The following is a 21,313-nucleotide window of genomic DNA, read 5'->3' on the forward strand; positions in this document are numbered from 1 at the left end:
AGAAAAAAATAATTATATAATAATAATAATAATAAAATAGTAATAATAATAATATAATAGTAATAATAAAATATAATAATAATAATAATAATAATAATAATAATAATAATAATAATAATAATAATAATAATAAATGTTCGAATTTCGTGTGTTCCGTCGTCGTTGTTCGTTTTCGATTAGGGCGATGATCGGCATCGGAAAACATCAGGAGTACCACACGCTCTTACCACATACATATACATATATTTTACCTGAGAATGCGTGTTAATATGAAGAAGAGTGTTAAGAAAAGATATACTCGTACGTGTTCCATTATCCACGACTTTACGGCATGCGTGCGCGAAAGATAAAGCACGTATTTACGAGAGAAAGAGAAATGTTAAAAAGGAAAAAGAAGGAGAAAGAAAAAGAGAAAGAGAAAGGAGAAGAGAGAGAAAGAGAAAGAGAGAGAGAGAGAGAGAGAGAGAAAGAGAAACAATTTCTTTATGTGTAACGGGCGTAAAGTGTGTGCCTAGCTTACGTTTACTCGTATCTCGTCGATCATGGGAGGTTAGGTTTGGTTAGAATGCGTGTTTACGAAAATTTGATCTTTAGACTCGCCGTTTTATTTTTTCATCCATCCACTCGTATCGTACAATACAATTTTTTTTTTCTTTCTTCGAACGTCGATCGATCGATTATTCTTATCGAAAATGAACGTTTCAATCGAACGACGTTAAAAAATGGCGAGAGGATCAAAGGAGTCGAGAAAATGCGGGACAGTGACGTAAAGGAATAAGTATAGTTTTGTAGTGTGAAAGAAGAAAAGAAAGAAAGAAAGAAAGATAAAAAATGAAGGAGAGAAAGAAAGAAAGAAAGAACGAAAGAACGAAAGAAAGAAAGAAAGAAAGAAAGAAAGAAAGAAAGAACGAAAGAACGAACGAACGAACGAGCGAATGGAAAAGGAACAAATGCACAAAAGCCGTACCTTCCTTTTTTCCCTCCTACGTGGGAGACCTATGTAACCGAATGTCTTCATTAAAGCGCAAGAAACGTATATACAAGGATTACAAAGAAAAGAAGAAAGATAAATAAAGAAATATATATATATATAAATATATATATATTGTAAAAGTATACATATATATATATATATCGACTGCTAGATTACCTCGCAGTCACACGAATGTTGCATTGTCTCTGCTGTTCGTTCTACTCATATAACATACACATGCATACACATACATATATATATATATATCCATATATACATACACACATACATACATATATACACACACATACATACAATTTCACACCGATGTATTTATTGTATCTATTGGAAAAAGAAAAAGAAAACAGAAAGAATCGCGCCGATGTCATTTTTGTACTCGCTCGTACAGGGACCTTTGACCCCATTTTAAAACGTCACTAACATTTCATTTAATTCGTCCTCGCAGCTGATTAATAACAGGCCTTCACGGGAGAGTATGTCCTATCTGGGTTAAGCACGTACGCTACTAATAAGGTAAGAGCCTTTGCTAAGTGGCTCCACCACCGACCGTTAAAAAAAGCGACCGCTTGGAACAGAGTACTGAAGATCTTGGTGCTGTGCCTGTCGAAAAACGTGGTATTATCGTTGTTTCGTGTCTCTTCAAGTTCAAAAAAGAAAGAAGAAAAAAAGAAAATCGAGTAATACCTCTCCGTATTTATTTATTTCTTTTTTTTATATTTCATTAATTATCCTCCAGTCAGTTCATAATCGTCTTATTAATAAGCGTGAAAGTAAGTGTCGCGACGAAAACGGAAGAAAATGTTATATCAAATAACAATTGATTGATTAATTGATTATTTACAAACGACCTGTCGCATCAATTGAAATATATGGATGAACATTTCTTTCTTTTTTTTATCGAGAATCTTAAAAAAGCATCCCACGCGAGCATCGTACTGGGACGAAAACTCTGTCGAAGTAAAATAAATGTGCTTTTGTTATATAACCTCTCGTTCGTTTTTAATCGACCTTGACATTATACCATGTATCTCTTCTCTCTTCAATGTGCAATTCGATATGCTTATACGTCAGCCATGTAACTTTTTCTGCAGCTATTTTTTCTTCAAAGCGTGAATCCGATACTCATCCGTTTAAATCTGGATGTTAATCCGGTTAATTGTTTTTATCCGTGATGGAAGGAGAACTTATTCTATTTTAGGAAAAATCGATAAAACGGCGCCTTTCGGAGATAGGAAGATTGATAATGGTACAACGAGAATGATCTTAACAACGGTCGGTAAAATCAATGCATTATTATATAATATGTTTTATAATTCTTATTTTGTAAATATTATATCGGAATAAATGTATCATCTACGGAGACCTTTAAATAGACTCAAGATATTTCATAATTAAAAAAAGAAATGAAAAAGAAATATTTTACGAATATTATATATTATTTTCTTTAAATCAACGTAAAAATATTATAAAGTATCGTCACGAGTCATTTCTCTTTATTTCCTATTGTATCGACTGTTATCCTACCATACCGACTGTCGAAAATTATCGACGACAGATCCGAATTAAAGTTCTATAAATGAAAGAAATACTACACCGATGATATATCGATGGAACATTTCCAAGATGACATTTGTATTGAACTAAGGAGTTTAGACAAAATTTCGTAACAAACTGTTAAAAATATCCCTTATGAATATCAGTAAAATATCAAAGTACTTAAAAGTTACTTTCAAAAATATCATCTTCCAAAATTATCGTCATTATCGGTAAGTTTATAAATAAAAACGTATATACGAGATACGACGTTCATATAAATAAACATAACACGCACGCCTCTTATTATTATCTTACTCGATTCGAAGATATTTATAAGAAAACGATACTGCTTGCGAATTTGTCACGCGACGAAATCGTAAAATGGCGGCAAGGTGCGAGGCATTGTAAAAGCGAGAGAGGAAATGTGTTCGGGCCCTTTGAAATCTAATTTCACTATGGACACGCAGGAAAGGTCACTAACTCCTTCTGCCATCCCTACCCTCTTCCTCCCCCTCTCCACCCTACCCCACCCCATTTCACCCGTCCGATCGTCGAAACGAGTACTTCTCGCTGACTTCTCGACGCAGTCAAACTAATATCTCAATCGTTAAAGTGCTTTTCGTTGGTGTGCGAGTGGAATATGGAAGGGTCGTTCGATAAATACGCGCGAGAAGCCATTTTTACTTCTTGCTTTACGTATGTACATCGGTGCACACGTATACGTGTGTTTACGTGTTTGTGTTTGTGTGTACATATAAAAGTACTTATACATTTGTACGTAGTTATATACATGTGCGCAGGTTTGTACATAGGTATTGGGCCCGGTGTGTAAGGTTGGTACGCGCAGTCGTCAGAAAAGCATCGGCCATTACGACTGGCCGTGTTGTGGCGGTTCGCGCGGCGCGTCAAAGAGCGCTCATTAAATGCTGGCAATTAACTGCGGGCCAAGTCCGTAGGCCGAGGCTTCCCTTTTCCTCTCTTCATGCACGAATCGTATAAGAGAAAGAGAGAGAGAGAGAGAGAGTTTCGTATGCGTTTTCTACCTATCTTTTCTCTTTCTCTTCGTTTCGTTCCGTTCCATCTCTCTCTCTCTCTTTTTCTTTCTCACTCTGTTTCTCTCTCTTTCTTTCTCTTTCTCACTCTGTTTCTCTCTCTCTCTCCCCCTCTTTTTCTCTTTCTCGCTCGTTTCTAGACGTCTTTCTCCGTTTCTCGGTCGAACAACACGAGCACGAAGCTATAAGCGCCCGCGAAAGTCGAGAGCCCACGCGCTTTTAATGGCTCTCACCAACAAGAACGATTGGCATGCATGCCATCTATCGTTTATGTGTGCAAAACTCGTTATATTTAATTCTACATATAACCGGGATATAGTTATATGATAGATCAATATTATTCCTTCGATCGTTCATGTCAAAGATGAAAGAAGAACGAAAGAAAAAAAGAAGAGAGAAAGGAACGGCCGGAGTTTCGAGAAAATTGGAAAAACTATTTCGCTTCTTTTTTTCTTTTTTCTTTTTCTTTTTTCTTTTTTCACAAAATCATCGATCGTTACAATGGATCACGCCTACCGAGTTTGACTCGAGCAAATTGTTTGAAAAAATTGTTGCCACAGAAGGATATACTTTTCGCCACTGTTTGGCACCAACAAACCCGTCAAAATATGTCAATGCGTCGTCATGAGTAATAGACGTACAGCTAACTTCCATGGCTTGGTCGAGCCAATGGAAAAGGGTTTCGTATAAGGTAAGAGGATGACACCGCGCGATGGTGATGTCCTACGAGAAAAAAGGACTGAATGGGGAACAATTAGGTGGATGCTAATTCCTTAGGGAACATTTTTCGAATAAGAAAGACGATCAGGATGGTAGGATACAATCTTTTACATCACGGACTCGATTCTGATCCCATGGGTACTTTTCTTCTCGACAATGACAACGACCAATTGTCCTACATTATATAGCAGATATATGGTTAAAGAAATGTCTTTTATACGGAACAATTTCGAATTTTTTCGAAGTCTCTCGACGAAAACTTTCGATGTTCTTCAGCATCCTACTACTCCTCTCGTCCATTATAACAATTTTAGAATACGGCCTTCCCGACAGACCGATTGATCATCCGAACAGCGGGTGTTTCACGATTATTCGCCAACGTTTCAAATCTCAAGGTCGCCCCTAAGAGAGACCGGACACCTTCGAGAGAAGATAACGAATCTGTCGTTCGACCTACGAGATTGCTCGACTCTGACATCGTTATGTCTTCATTACGATCACGCTTTTGTTAAATATTATTGACGAATGTCTTGATGATTTCATTTTCTTTATTTCGTATGCGTAATACTTAGTATTATATATTTCATACGAGAAATAATTATAATAATAAATGGTCAGATGGTAATCATTTTTGTCTTACATTTTTTAATCGTCATTGAATGTTTCTCTGTGTTAAAAGTTATGACTAAGAAAGAGGGATAAATTAGTGTAAAAATGATCTATTAACAAGTTAGAGAGATTCTAAATTATCTGTTAATGTTATTATTATTATTATTATTATTATTATTATTATTATTATTATTATTAATTTATTTAAAACACTTGATCAAGTGAAAAAATGCGTTATCGATTCTAACAACTTCTCTATAATGTGAAAGAAAAATAATAATAATAAAAAAATTAGCGTTTCGATAAATCTTCGATCGATCGTGATAAATTCTTAAGTAAATTGATATGAAAATCATTGAAAAGGATGCGAGAGTCAAAGTCGTTTTATAGAAAATTTATGTTCGAAAGTGACGCAGGGCAAACGATTTCTGCTCGCGAATCGGATACGCTCTCGCGACCACGGCTGCTCGTCATTAGGAGTATAATGCATATCTTAATGATTACGAAACGAAACACTGACACTGGAATGGATATGTAAAAGGTGGAATGAATGGAGTCGGAACTCTCCAGCATGTTTCGTGGCGTCCACACTACTGCAACCGACCCACGCTCTCGACTGCAATCAGCTCCCCATAAACTACAATCACGACACGTGCTATCGTACCGAACTCAGCGCATCCTCCACCCTCTATGAATCGTCCTCCTGCTATTTGACGATTGCACCCGTACTAAGACGATCTACGGAAAATTATTATCATTTTAACCCATTGTTTTATACGATTTATTTTCTAACGAACGTATGCGTTCATACCTACTCATACAGATATCATTTTATTGTAACATTTTATAAAATTATTTTGATGTTTGCTTTAAATACTTTATATTAAGATGGGTTTATAAGTAACGTCGGTATGTTACTAATGTGTATATTAAATATGTGTGTGTGTGTGTGTGTGTGTATAAATAATTAAATATAATATAATAGTGTGATATAAAAATATTTATAGTATTGGAGTACAAATTGGTATATAAAATATTATTTTTAAATATTTTACATACATAGTATATAATTATAATATAATAATATAATAATGATATTATATATAATATATAATAATATATATATATTATATAATATTCGGTAATTATATTAAATTTATAATATACAAATATAATATATAAAAATATAGATTAATTTATAATAGTGTAATATTAGTATAGAGATTATGGCAGATCGTGAAAAATGTATTTCCGTATTTAATTGAGTCCTTTAATCTTTGCTTTAAAATTCTATAGATTCTATGTATATACATACCTACATGAATGAATATTTATTAAAAAAATTAACAAAATAATAATCTGTTAGCTGTCATAATACAATTAAAAAATAACATATAGAATATCTATCCATCAAATTGTAATTCGGATAACAGCCAACACTGATGTAAGATATATATTTAAAGAAATAGCAACATCATTGATATCAATGCAGTTAATAATACGAACAATTTGTAATGATACAATCTTTAAAGAAAAAGAATCAAACTGATCATATACATACGTATTATAAAATTTTTTATGAGATCCATGATTGTTCCTTTAGAATAAACATATACATAGGTACGTGTAAACATTTTTAAGAGACGTCACAAATTTTTCTCAAAGATTGAAAAAATAAGATAAAAAAAAAGAAAATATTTATTCAATATGTTATTTAACTAATGCACAATTTTGAGATAGAAACATATAAATAGGAAATATTTGATGATAAGGTATCCTCGTTGTTATAATGTGCCATGTAAATTTTTAATAATACCAAGAATTTGTAAATAATAACCATTTTGATCGTTTCTTTAAAACATGACGAAAATTCGTCGCACCGGTCGAAAATTGACCATTCGTATTCTGTTCACATAGTTCTCCAATTCAATTAAACATATGATTACATGGGCAACTCGATTAATTATAATTAACGATGCAAACCGAATTACAAGCGACGCTTCCCGTCGTTGAATCATGCGAAACGAGAAGGCGACTCTTAGTTCGAAAAAAAGAAAAAAAATTCGAAAATTACTTTAACGGGTTTTTCAGAGATCCTCGGAATGGAAATTATTGAATTATGTCAGTGTTTACATGCGTATCGTATCGTAATCGTTGCAACATCGGAATCGAAAATATTTTAATTAACTCTTGTATCCTTTTTATCGGTACGGTATTTAATTAATATTAAAATTGTATTACTCGAAATAGAACTGACAAAAATATAAATCGAAGAATCAATGAGGCAAAATAAAAGTAATTTACGAAGTAAAAACAGGTACGACTTCAAATTCGATCATCGATCTCATGCTTTAGTTCGTAAGTACTTAAATATTTTGTTTTTTTTTTTTTTTTCCGAAAAACATCACGCCTGTATCAAAAAGATTCCGAAGAAAAATCAAACGAAGAACGTAAGGAATGATTGAAAAAAGATTTCAATTAACTCCTATGTCTTTCTTATTCATATTTAATTATAATACTAAAATCGTATTACTCGAGTTAAACCTGACGAATATATGAAACTCATAGAATCGATGAGAAAAAAAATAATTTACGAAATAAAAATCAAACAATTTTTCATCGGATATCTCACACGCGTTCGAAGTAACTATTTTTTTTTTTTTTTTCAAAAACATTCAATACACATTCTTTAAAAAGAATATCTTAAGAATCAGGAGAAAAAAATAAAAAATAATGAAAGAAACGATCGAAATTTGCGAATACGTATTTAAGTATACTAATACATATGTACTTACTTGCGTGTTGTTCCAAGAATGAAAACAAGGAAGGAGAAGGAACGTAAAAGACGAGAAAGAGAAGAGGAAGAGAAGACTCGGGCGGAGTCGAGGTTGAGACCACCTCCATGTGGTTGGAATCAGCTACATGGTGACCAATGCCAATACAACGTTCACGACCATGCTCCCGTTTGGTTTGCCTTCGAGTCGAGATGGTCTGGGACCAGTGCTGGTTTCTTATCGAGGGGCCTCACGAAGAAAGGCGGAGCCATCGTCTTTCCTTTTCTCCTTTCAAGACCCACGTCTATCCATCCTTGTCTTTCTCTTTCTCTTTCTTGCCTTTTCCTTCAGGTTCTCGCTTGCTAGACTCCTCGAGACTTCGTTCAGCCTTTTGGCCAGTCCGAGTCGAGAGTCCGAAGCAAACAGGTCCTCCTCGTTGTCCTCTTCGGTCATTATCGGTCATTTTCGGTTCTAGTTAAAAATTCGTTCGTCTACGCGAAGAACGAATGTGTCTTCGTCGCGTTTCGGATCTTTGGAGGAGAAGAAAAGAATTAAAAAAAAACGTAATAATAACAAAATAAAAGAAGAAGAAGAAGAAGAAGAAGAAGAAGAAGAAGAAGAAGAAGAAGAGAAGGAGGAGGAAACGTAAATCGAGCAAAAAGAGATCGAGTTGTTGTCTTTCTTCTTTTATTCTTCGATCCAAATCGTTCTCCGTCATCGATAAGTGATCGTTCAAAGTTATTTCTTTAAGAACAATTCAAAAGGGTGGAAATATATTACCTTTGTTGTTTTCCTTTGTTATTACTTTTATTCTCCGAACAGTAATTCTACCAAGGAAGAAGTGCACGGTGAACGTGGGAAAATTATTCCGGGTCCAAAGATACGGCCCAGATGGCGGTCAGAACGCTCAGTCAACATCGAATGCCGCCGTATTTTACTGGATACGCGTTTCAAGGTGAGTTTATATCAATTGTTATACATTTTCTAAGAAATCCGATATGTTTTAAAAAAAAGAAAGAATTCATGAGTCGTCCTACGATCGAAATTGTTTTTGTTTTTCGTCCTTAACATTCAACGATCTCAAGATCATTCGATTGAAAAAGCTTACTTTGGAATACTTTGAACATTTTGCTTAGAAAAACGTCCAAGGACGAAAGGAGATAATCGAATGTCTGGCTTTGCAACTCTCATTGATTCGAAACTCTTAATAACTACATATAACGAACAAGAAGTTTTACAACCGACGGTATAATATCAGGCAGTATTAGTTTCGTAAGAAGTAATATAGAAAACAAAGGAATAATTGACATTAGAATTTTTTGATACGCTTGCTTTACAAAGACGATTATATAATTTAATTATAAAACTTGTCTGTATTACGGTGTTATTAGAAAAACGATAGAAGATATGATTTCAAATAAAAATTATCGTGTTGTGGGCGTTGAAAGGAAGACAAGTTTGATGCATCGAAAGAAAAAGAAAAAAGAAAGAGAGAAAGAAAAAGATAGAGAGAGAGATAGAGAGAGAGAGAGAGAGAGAGAGAGAGAGAGAGAGAGAACTCGTGGGTACCTAATGTCCGATATCGAATAGGCCGCAGGCGACGGCGCGATGATTGAGGCCTTGCAACTCGGAACTCACACCGAACGCTAAGTACATGCATCCCTTGGTTGCACGTAGATAATCGCACATAGTCGTGTACACCTCTTCCTCTTGTAATTTCTTTAGAACCCTTCCTGGACGACGGACGACGCGAAGAATATTCAATCTTCCTGGACAAAGAGATCTTGACGGGTTCGATCCTTATCGATCCCGAAGATGTTATCGATCCTTCTTGACGATCTTGCTTCTATAGTTTTGTACTATCACCAAAAATAAAAGAAAATAAAATATTTACCTACACAAACACGCACACACACATTCATATATATATATATATATTCATATATATATATATGTATACACACACACATATCGAATAGATTATAATAACGTCCTGGATCTAAATAAAGATTTATTATTTCGAATTACTAGTAGCTATAACAACACAAACTTTCTCTTAAAACGTATCGAGTAACTCGTGAAAGCTGAGCAAATCTTTTTGAGATCTTGTAACAGTTCATTTAATCGATGAAATCGGAGAGTAATTATAGTAGAATCTAAGGGATCATCTGGTCTTCTTTGAGATAACATTGAATATTCGGAAAAAAAAAGATAAAGACGGATAGATAGAGAAAGAAAGAGAGAGAGACGGCAGACTTGGGCCTCGAAGGGAAGCTTAATGACGAGCGATGCGTCGAGCGTATTCAAATCGGTTCGATCTCCCCTCTCTATCGCGTCACATCGCTGCCACCGATCATGGTTATTAGCGTGGATCGCTCACAATCAATTGCCTCTTATCAATAATTCATGCGTTAAATTATTTCCTCGTCGTTTCATCATTTCGCTCGCTTCCAGGGTGGTCTTCTTCTTTTCCCTTTTCTTTTCTTAATTCTGAAAGATGAAGATTTTCTTCGATGTCGTCCTTAAAAATGCAATTTAAGCAATTTTTATTTTATTCATCGTTATGTATGCGATTTACAATATCCAACGATTTTTATAAGTCCGTACAGAAGCGTATATAAATAAAAAAGCTTTGTTCTCTGAGATCGTTAAAAACAAGAAAAGTTATGAAGGTTGACTCGCATAATATTTCGAGTTATCAGTTCTACGACCAAAGTTACGACCGACGAAGTCCATAACTCTAAACTAGTCGTTCGCATTTGAGTAATGAATGACATATGCATTTACGGAACACATGTAAACCGAATACGAACAAATCGAAAGGTCTTTTCAACTTGTAAAAAAATGCTCGACGATATATTATTCAATGATTAAGAATTATTATTGTATAATGATCGAATATTTTCTAGTCACAGAAATTATATAGTTATTTATACGATACGTATCCATACTATCAAATTAGAATTATTAATTTTTTGATTACATTAATTGGATTAATTATTAATAATTTATGTTTTCATCGTTGTGAAATTAACATATATTTTTGTGTATCGTTGTTTTTTTCTTCCGTTAATATTTCAAAATGAATCAAAATGATAAATGTGATGGAAGTAATTTTACAGAATAGTTGATCAATGATTTACGTGTTTGTCAAATTTAAAGTGTTTCTACGGGGTAATTCGTCAATGACGTGTATACGAATAAAACGATTCAATGATTCTTGACACGTCTACCAAGTATTTCATCAGATTTTTTAAACTCTTATATTGTTAAATTATTGAATCATTTTATTTGTATAAACGTCGTCGATCATTGAACCGTTTTATTCATAGACATATCGTGAATCATTGACGAATTCTTCATAGACGCACGATACATTGTCGAATCGTTTTATTTGTACACATGCCATGAATCATTGACTAACTAATCTGTTGAGACACTGTAAATCATTGCATCGTTTTATTTGTTGATACGTCATCGATTATCAAATCATTTAATTCGTAGAGACATCATGAATCATTAACTAACTATTCCACAGAACTACATTTTTCATTTGACTCAATTTTTCAATTGTTATAAGAAAACAAAATAAATTTATAGGAACGAGCATTAGTATCACGAAAATGAAAACAAAAAGAGAAAACAAATCAATCGATTAATCATTAATGCAGTTAAAAGTGATTAAGTAACGAAGTTTAAATAAAAATTTAATCGTAAATGATTAATTGAATTGAATTATTCGCACAGCGCTGATCTATCTTCCAACTAAAATAAAATAAAAATCGAAAGAGAAAAGAAAAGAAAAGAAAAGAAAAGGAAAAAAGAAAAAAGGAAAAGAAAAAGAAAACAATACACGCAAGTAAATAAAAGAAAATCAAGGAAGAAAAAATAAGCAATCGTACACCTTCTTCTATTCCGTAATTCGCGCGAGCGTAGGGCGCGCATTCAAAGGCAAGTCCTCGTCATCGGCGGCGGTGTCGGCGGCGACGGCGGTGGCGGTCGGCGTCTTTTGATCTCGCCTGTAATCCCGTCGGGCCCCGCGGCCCGACTGACGTCACACACACGCCGGGACCGTACGGGGCCTGGCTCCCTCACGGATGTGTGTCCTTAGGATCCCAAACGTAAGAAAGAGAGAGAAAGAGAGACAGAGAGAGAGAGAGAAAGAGAGAGAGAAAGAGAGAGAGAGAGAGAGAGAGAGAGAGAGACGAAGTGAGACAGGGTAGTCTTGCAGAGAGCTGGCTTTACCCGTTGAGAAAAAGAGAGAAAGAGAGACAGAGAGAGAGAGAGAGAGAGAGAGAGAGAGAGAGAGAGAGAGAGAGAGAGAGAGAAGAGAATAGTGGGGAGAAGGATGTAAATCTCGAGGCGTTCGATGAACGACGAAACGGGACTACATTGCCCTCTCTCTCTCTCTCTCTCTCCCTTTTGATAGGAGGATAGATGGGATCTCCTTTCTGAATCTCGTCCTCGTGATAATTAGCGGAGCAGACCCTCTGAATTTCTCATGGAATCCGATTAAATGAACTACTCGGGATGAATGAAATACGCGGAATCGTTTTGATTATATTCTCTATGCGATAATGATTTATCAAGGTTCTTCTCCAAGCGAATTTTAGTTACATAGAGATTGGATAGATGTACCTTCTTCTTTACGTTCCTTATTCTTACTTCTTCGTTGTCCTCTTCCTTCTCCTCCTACTTTTTTATATTTACACGTGCTAGGACATAACTCCGTCTTCTTCGTCGGTTTTACTGCTTCGAGCAAAACCGAGGATAACCGTAAGGCGCGTCAGCCTTGCGTTCGAACGCCTTCCTCATCTCGCGCCCGTTTCGCAAAAGGCACGCGAGCTCGTTCTTTTAACGCTCCGGCTTTCTGGTCCCGGTCGAAACTTTCTCTCTCTCTCTCTCTCTCTCTCTCTCTCTCTCTCTGCTCCTCTCTTTATCTCACTTTTTGACTCGACTCGACTCGACTCGACTCGACTCGACTCTACTCGACTCGACTCGACTCAACTCGACTCGACTCGACACGAAGAAATCGCGCATCTCATTCGCTTCTTTGCTCGGTTGCCGCAAAGGACGCGTAACACGCGGTTTGTTTGACTTCGTGATTATAATTAAGTTAATTAAGAGGGACCCTAATTACCGGTAATTAGGAACGTTTGAGCGGCACCTTGCGTGTCACTGAGTTCTTCCAAACGACGAGTTTGCTGCACGTTGCAGGTCCACCACCTTTTTCTTTCTATCCGTCTCTCTTTCTCTTTCTCTCTCTCCGTTCGTACGTTCAAAACGTAAGGCGAGTTTCGTTGTTCTTGCAATTCTTCCACGCCCTTGTCTCAATCTTTTGGAAATTATACTCGCTTCTACTTTACTCTCGAAATTTCATCTTCCTACTCTTTTCCTTTTGCTTACTATACGCCTCTTATACCGAACAACTTCAAACTGCCTAACAAGCAAATTCTAGTTCGGACAGAATATTTATATACAGGATAACTATATTTAAAGGAGCAATAACTTTCACGTTGAGATAATGATATTGAAATAAAATGTAACATATATGTATATCAAATATGAATAATAATATATTAACTACAAATACTTTGCTCGACGTTTCAGGACAAGGTCGCGTTAATCAGTTAGGCGGGGTCTTTATAAATGGCCGTCCACTACCAAATCATATCAGATTAAAAATTGTCGAGATGGCGGCGTCCGGTGTAAGACCGTGTGTGATATCGAGACAGCTAAGAGTCTCTCATGGTTGCGTGTCGAAGATTCTTAATCGATATCAGGAAACCGGATCGATCAGACCAGGTGTGATCGGTGGAAGCAAGCCACGAGTTGCCACTCCGGAAGTCGAGAGCAGGATCGAAGATCTTAAAAGACAAAATCCAAATCTTCTCAGCTGGGAAATCAAGGAGAGACTAATAAAGGTCCGTTGACATTGTCTTTATAATATTTTTCTTTGATACCTATCTCTTTGATTATTATTAATTATTATCAGCTGGTATATTAACTGGTCCAACGTGGTTCTGCCAGCAGGATGGCGTTTGCGATAAGGCATCAGCGCCATCAGTTTCCAGTATCACCAGGTTACTCCGTGGTCCACCAAATAAAATTCGTCGCGTTGACGATCTCGGAACGAACCATTCGATCAACGGGATTCTCGGTAAGTTTATTTCTATTTGATAAATGTGTGATACATATAATTAAGTAGATGCATAAAAACCATACGAATTCGATTACCGATTAATAAATGGAAATTTATTTACGTCAATTAGCGAAGCTCGTTGAAACGTCCAGTTGATTATCCGTGTAACTGTTACATTGAGTATTAAGTATATAACAAATCATTTCGATGGGACGCAACCCAACCGATGATACATCCATCTCATTGTCAGAATTATTCAACGACCGTATGTATGTATGTATGTACATACTTTACCTGCAGTCTTTCGAAACATATCATACGACGTCGTAAAATACTACGCCCGAGTAACATTCTCTCTTTCAAGGAGAGAAAAAGAGAGGCCCGAGCTGCTGTCGGTCGTGAATTCCACGAAATCTCTTAGTTGTGTTGATGCAATGTTGAGTAATATCTAATTTAATTAACGAATTAATCTTTATTTAGATTGACATTAATTATAAAATAGATTTGAATTAGTTATTTCATTATTGATTTGATCAATAAATGAAGTTTTTATCGGTTTTAAATTAATGTTTAAAAATTAATCAAAACGATAATTGAAATATTATAAAATATACTGTAATAAAATATACTATAATAAAATATAATTCTCTCTTCTAAATATAAAAAATATATGCTTCTAATATGGAATAAGTTATTCGATGATCGACAGTGTATCTACAAATAAAACGATTCAATGATTTATTAATAAAGTAGGTTCGTCAAAATATGAAACTTTCAATTCAATATAAGTATATCATAAGGTATTGAAACGTTTAATTTGCAGACATGCTTTAAAAGATTGAATCATTTTATACGTAAATATACTGTAAATCACGAAAGAATTACTTTTTAAACGTCTTAAATATGTAGGAGAATCATTGACAAGTTACTTCGTAGATTTATTTTCGTCTCAGTTGTCGTTTTTAAGTGCTAATAAAAAATATATATAAGAACAAACTTTAATTTCACGACGATGAAAACTAGAATTATTAATAAATAATTCAAATAACTATTAAAAAATTAATTTAATCGTGTCGTATGATTATCATAGTTGCAAATAAACATTTAATCGTATAATGCGACTTAAAATAAAATATTGCAATTGAAATCGTTAATCGTTGATTGAATTAAATATTGTCAAAGACCATTTTAATATCGCGTTGAAATCATGCAGGTACTGGCCATAAATGAAATACTCTGGGTTAATCGAGCGATAAGCCATAATTACGGTGAAGCCTTCGCGTTAAGTTAATTGAGTTAAGGCGACGCCGACAATAACCCGTCGTTGGACTCTCGCTAGCAAGAGTTTCGACTCTTGCGTAAATATTTCTTTTGGTGTAACATTAACGGTCGACTGAAAACTATTATTCGCTATTATTCGGTTATTATATTTCAATATAGATAACATATATAAAATGACAATTAATATATTTATTCGAAAACGTAACTAAGTACTTAGTTCGATTAGGAGATACGATTATCACAGAAGAAATAGAGGATAAGAAAAGAAGTGATTTCATGGCGATCCTTTAAAAGTATTCAGAGAACACAAGAAGAAAGAGAGGATTAGCAGAAATATAGGTTTGGTCGGTAGAGAATACAAAAAGGAGATTCTTTCTTTTTTTCGTTTCTTTATTTATCACCGACGGTAGAGCTCGCGAAGAAATATTAGGCGTCCCGTGGCGCGTAGATGTGTCGAGTTTATTACCTTGTCGGAGAGATTTAGTTTTGATTAGACGTATACTACAAGATTGCAACAGAGAGAAAGAGAGACTTCCAGCACTCTTAATTTTCAGCTTCGATTAACACCACCATCTTCGTAAACTCCGTTTTATCATTTTTACGGCGTCTTGCCTCGTCGCTTCTTCCCTCCTTCAAAATTCGTACATATGCATGTTGCACGTATATATGCATGCCTGTAGACGATGACGAAGTCAAGCATGCTTGTACCAATGTACCTCTTGAAATTCGAAGTCAACGAAGAAGAGACCGTCGCCGTCTTCCGAGCTAAGAAAGCGAAGAGCTAAAGCGAAGAATGGCGAAGCACGAGTCTACCCTGTCCGAAAAGGAACAATGAGATCCATCTTCTCTCTCTCTCTCTCTCTTTCTCTCTCTGTATTTCTTTTTTCTTTTTTTATACTTATTCCGAAGGTTCTCCAAGGGAGTCCTTTATTTGTTAACAACGAGCGATGTTTAAAGGCGAGGTTTTTCGTCCTAACGAACGTGGACCGAAGAAAAGAATATATTTTAAGTACCCCTCGAATTAATATCTCCTGTCATCTTCTCTAAGAAAAATAAATGAGAGAAAAAGATCTTCGAAGTATTTTTCATTGGTGATAAAAACTTCGAAGTAAAACACAAACGTTCGTTGCGAAACCTAGCGGAATGGGAAGAACGATAAAAGAGATCGACGGCAGAAGGATGAGATGATAAAAGAAGATTGGATGGTGTTCCTCGCGCGAAATAAGAGGAAGAAAAGAGAAAGAGAGAAAGAGAAAGGGAGAGAAAGAGAGAGAGAAGAAACGCGGTATACTCTCGCGGCACACGGCGTGTGGTCTTCGGCTCGTAGCCTGCCTCTAATCTTACAAACCGCCAACAACAGCTCGGCCTGCCAGTTTGTTCGAGGAATAGCAGCGCCCTCTATTGATTTAGATGTTCTTACTGCGGGGCAAACTTGCGGTCTTCCCATGATTGAGACGTACTACTCTCTTGCGGCTCGAGCGATGATGCCGTCCGTTTAAACTTTCTTCTCTATATATCTTTGCGTTATCTCTCTTTCTCTCTTTCTCTCTTTCTCCGTCTCACTCTCTATCTCTCTCTCCTGTTTTTGATTTCTCTTTTACTCGTTCGTTTTAATTAGAAGGACTATCTTCTTCTACAACAGCGGTGCAATTCTCAAAATGATTTTAAAGAATCTTCATCGACGAACTCATCGCTGATAGATCTCAAAAAATCGTGACGATTCACACAAAGATTTATAGCAAAGTTGGCGATCTTTAATTTTTCTTGCTTTAGCTCGAATTTGATAACTCGTATTTGAGAAATCATTTGAGAAGAAAGTCGATGTATATCTGCTTTCGTTCGTAATTGAGAATATTTAGAAAAACGAAGAAAGTTTTCTCATTGATTGGTGAAATAAAATCGGGACGTACTACGAGTCTCTTTCATTTAGCTCGGGTGGGACGGGACATGTCAAAGAACTTAATTTCTTCACGGCGGACCCTAATTTCTCCGGTGTTTTAGTTTAGTATAGGTTTGGCTGCCACGGCTGTAATCAGGCGGGTCTTAATAGTGGGTTGCTCAGTCCGGCGTGTGAACTGTGGGCGGGTACGACTCGCTTCCTATCTTCGGTATCTGACGTGCAGCACGTGCTGGACTGAAAGCTTTCTCTCTCTCTCTCTCTCTTTCTTTCTTTTTCTCTTTCTTTTTTCCTTTCTTTCTTTCTTTCTATCTTCTTCCCTCTCTCTTTCTCTCTATCTATCTATCTATCTATCTATCTATCTCTATCTCTCTCTCTCTCTCTCTCTCATTGTTATGCCGTTCGTGACACATACCAACGATGTTCGAACTAAAAGTTTGCCACACAATCTAGACAGAACTAAGTAAAAGACATGTAAAGGATTTTAATCAGTATGGACGTTATTTTTGTCGTTACTTCAGGTGGAAGCGATGGTGGGGACGATTCCGAGACGGAAAGCGAGCCTGGCATAGCTCTAAAGAGAAAGCAACGTCGTAGTAGGACTACCTTCACGGGAGAACAATTGGAACAATTGGAAGCAGTATTCATTCGAACTCAATATCCAGACGTTTATACAAGAGAGGAGTTGGCTCAGAAGTAAGTGAAGCTCTAGAAACAGAATTAAATGGGAAGAAAAAGAAAAAGAAAAAAAAAAAAAAAGAGATCTTTCAACAATTCGAACTATCCGCCATTGTTTCAGAACGAAGCTAACGGAGGCTCGCGTTCAGGTGTGGTTTAGTAACAGACGAGCGAGACTAAGGAAACAGATGAACAGTCAGCAAGCGAACGCGTTCAACACGATGAGTTTACAATCGTTTCAGAGTCAACACTATGGTAGCGCGGCGGAGAGTTATCAGAGTTACGGGCAAGCAAGCGTTGCTGCGGCGGCAGCGACAACGGCTGCTTATCCTCAGCACTACAACTACGGGGAAAACTATTACGCTCAGCAGCAATGGTCCAGAGCGACGGCCGAGAACTACGGGTAAGTCGATCTTGAAAAACAGCGATGTTCCTTACCGTTCAAGTAAGAGAAAGTAAATTCCATGTTGGGAGGGCTTTCGATGGAGGAAGACCTCCCACGAAACTTCGTGTGAGATAGAAAAAGAGAGTTCCGTGTAATATCCGAACACCGCTAACGTTTAAAACGGTTTGAACCAGGTGATGCCGTCGAGAGAAAGCTGAGCAAAGGTTCGAGCCGCGTACTCTTCAACAATTAATTCAGCCATTGTGCCGTAATAACAGGTTGCTGGGGTGATCGCGTTGCTACAGTGTGCCATGTAACCTTGTGTTGTCCTCGCACACGTTCGAACCTACATCCTCGCGGACTCGTCTTTTCTACTCGTCCATGTTCCTGACTCTTCTTTCCTCTCCTTCCCTCTTCTTCCCTTTTCTTCCCTCTCTACCGTCTACCGACACCGTTTTCTGTGTGGTCCTCAATTATGTTGCTTCGGCCTCCGTAATGAAACGCTACCGGCTAATAATCCTCCGGCCGCGGTCGATCCTCAGCCCCCTCAACGCGGGACGCATATTCTTTCGCGATCGATCTCTCTCTAACCGTTGCTACGAACGGATCTGTCACGTCTCTCGTTCTCTCTCTCTCTCTCTCTCTCTCTCTCTCTCTCTCCCTCGAATTCAACCACGTGCATATATCGCCGTCATTAATAACTCAACGTGTCCCAAATAAGAATATAATTATGATCCGACTCATTTCCAGATCGACCTTTCTCGCTTTTCTTTTTAATTTTACTGCCAAGTCATTAACGCGGCATAGAGAAAGGGATGATTTGTAGTCGTTAGAGAGATCTACTCTCGATATTTAGAATAGGCTCAGCTAAGGGTAGAGAGGAAAGGAGACACAGTCGATAAATCGGTCGAGGCTTCCGCCACGATCTTTGCGTTTCTTTTCAAACTGTATCCCAAGGAGTGTGAAAGAAAGAGACAGAGAGAGAGAGAGAGAGAGAGAGAGAGAGAGAGAGAGAGAGAGAAAGAGAGAGAGAAAGAAGAAAAAAAGCAGGGTCGTGCATCGGCACGATTTAGAGTCCTTAACGGTTCAAAAGGTACCGCGCTCAAAAGCGCGGGAGTCAAAACGTTCGGCACGCCCCGAAGAAACACACAGAACTCGTGCGCCCACGCGCGTCTTTTATTGCTTTTGTAAACACCAAACGAACGACGCTTTGTTAACGAGATGCCAGATTGTGCTTGACTTTAAGATAATCTCCAAGATTAGTTGTCTAATCGTCGATGTTTTTCTCAATTTTATGGAAATTTTGCAGTAACGAGAATAGAAAAGAAGATGAATATTTATATTATTTAGAATACGAATTGCATTAAGAGTAGAAATATAAAATCAAATATATTTCGTATGATATTGTTTCTCATATATACTTGAAACTCTTGTATTTTATTAATTTTTCTTTTTTTTTTTCCCCCTTTTTAATCAATCTGTGACAGTAGAAATTTGTACTTTTAAAGAATTGATGATTCTTGCAGAAAATTAATATAATTACGGTATAATTTTGATTTGCACAAAAATATTCAATTTCATAAGATCGACACGCACGATTGTTTTTGACAACAAAAAAATGGTTATTTCTTTTCATATAAATCAAGAAAATAATCATTATTATTATTATTATTATTATTATTATTGTCGCAAGAAAAGAAGATATTTGTTTATTTACATGACGAAGTAAGCGTATTCAACTTGAATTAATATTCAACGGAGCAATCGATACCCTCTCGATCTCCTTTAGAAATTGTTGACGTATTTTGTTGCAGAATATTCAACGCCTCTCACTATGGTAGCAGCAATCTGAATTTGAGTAGTCTTGGTGGTAGCGTCAGTCCAACGGCCTCGAATATGAGTGCTTGCATGGTACAGAGTGCGAGTTCTGCGGTGCCAGCAAGCACTGGTGTTGCTCATCATCATGTTGCACCTCACAGTCCTGGCGAAGCCAAAAGCGGTTATCCATATTTGGGTGGAATCGACTCACAAGTTTGCGGAAGAGTACACGGCCCAGATTTCGTCTTGTCGACTGGCAGGTCGAACGACTTCAATGTCCCAGTCTCCCAGGCTCGAAGTAGCTTAAACGGTTACACGAATGAGCCACTTGATCAAAGCCAGCTTGCTTTTCTCAGCCGAATTGGAAGCAACGTTGAAAAGCGATAAAATATTTTTTTTTTAAATAAGTGTGTCCATCCTGTGCTTTAAATAAAACGATCTTCGATAAAATCGAATGGACATAATAATAATGAGGAATCTTCGAAATCGCTGTATAAATGTGTAACTATACGTAAACGTAAAAGATTCGTACTTTATAAATACCTACGTGTATTTGTGTATAACGTGTTGCCAGTGCAAATGATTAATGAATTCGTCGATACATTTTAAGTAGACAAACAAATTCGATTTATCGCTTAAATGTTTGATTATTTTTCGTGAACGACGAGGAGATGTGCCTTGTTAACTTCTTGCCTTAATGATCGCCTTAAATTAATATCGTAAGTAATTTTTTATTAATATCGCTAATCTATTTATAAAGCGTTAAGAGATTAATATCATAGGCGTTATTTAATGAACGAGATTAAATACGGCAATAATATTAAACTTGATACTAAAGAGATCGCTATCGTTATTATTTACTTGATGATTATTCTAAATGATTTATTTAATTGAATGTTATATATATGTGTATATATATATATATATACATACACACGCACACACACAATTATTGTACATAAAGGAGATTTTACACAATTCACATAAGAATATTTTCAATCGGTAGCTATAGCTATGCTGTAAAAAGCGACGTTATGGAATAAACAAAGCTTACAGTCTGCAATCGATGATATAATCGAATAAATCCTAATTTTTATTCACATTTATGCAAAAATTTTATGATTGGTATAACATTTTATACGGTAAGTAAGTACTTAAATTCGTCGATGAAAAATTTTTTAAAACGTTATAAAATAAATATTGATTATTATATTAAGGATCAAAATCGTGCTTACCGTTCTTAAAAATTGACTCGGTCGCAAAAAGAAACGAAAAGAAAATGAAACGCAAAAAGTGAAAAGTCAGAAGGAGAGCCGACAATCGGGTGTACAGTGACAACGAGCAATCAGCCTGCCGTATATCTACGAGTCCTGTCGCCACGCATTTGTGGCCCATTGTGTTCGCCAAGTAGGTGGTCGGACCTCTTC

General features: G+C 36.4%; 1 protein-coding gene across 3 annotated transcripts; it reads left to right on the forward strand.

The window, feature by feature from the left end:
- The first annotated feature begins 2,438 nt into the window (after positions 1 to 2,438).
- On the forward strand, positions 2,439 to 20,941 carry LOC122631654 (protein gooseberry-like). Of its 3 annotated transcripts, none has more exons than XM_043817608.1 (7): positions 2,439 to 2,760; positions 7,724 to 8,640; positions 13,296 to 13,609; positions 13,716 to 13,845; positions 17,527 to 17,701; positions 17,805 to 18,086; positions 19,883 to 20,941. In XM_043817608.1, the coding sequence occupies exons 2-7, from the start codon at positions 8,577 to 8,579 to the stop codon at positions 20,271 to 20,273; spliced, it is 1,356 nt and encodes a 451-aa protein (XP_043673543.1). In that variant the 5' UTR covers positions 2,439 to 2,760; positions 7,724 to 8,576; the 3' UTR covers positions 20,274 to 20,941. The 3 variants fall into 3 exon arrangements, with proteins under 3 accessions (XP_043673543.1, XP_043673545.1, XP_043673544.1); XM_043817610.1 differs by having other exon boundaries at positions 2,440 to 2,760; positions 13,719 to 13,845; XM_043817609.1 differs by lacking the exon at positions 2,439 to 2,760 and having other exon boundaries at positions 7,656 to 8,640.
- The last annotated feature ends 372 nt before the right edge of the window (positions 20,942 to 21,313 follow it).

Source organism: Vespula pensylvanica, chromosome 9, assembly GCF_014466175.1.
Source record: "Vespula pensylvanica isolate Volc-1 chromosome 9, ASM1446617v1, whole genome shotgun sequence".
In the NCBI taxonomy this organism is placed as follows: domain Eukaryota; kingdom Metazoa; phylum Arthropoda; class Insecta; order Hymenoptera; family Vespidae; genus Vespula; species Vespula pensylvanica.

Bases quoted from the DNA above. Each gene is read 5' to 3' on its own strand.
- LOC122631654 (XM_043817608.1), top strand. From the start codon at position 8,577: ATGGCGGTCAGAACGCTCAGTCAACATCGAATGCCGCCGTATTTTACT. The intron at 13,610-13,715 runs GTCCGTTGACAT...TGGTTCTGCCAG, and splicing joins TCAAGGAGAGACTAATAAAG to CAGGATGGCGTTTGCGATAA. The intron at 17,702-17,804 runs GTAAGTGAAGCT...CCATTGTTTCAG, and splicing joins AGAGAGGAGTTGGCTCAGAA to AACGAAGCTAACGGAGGCTC.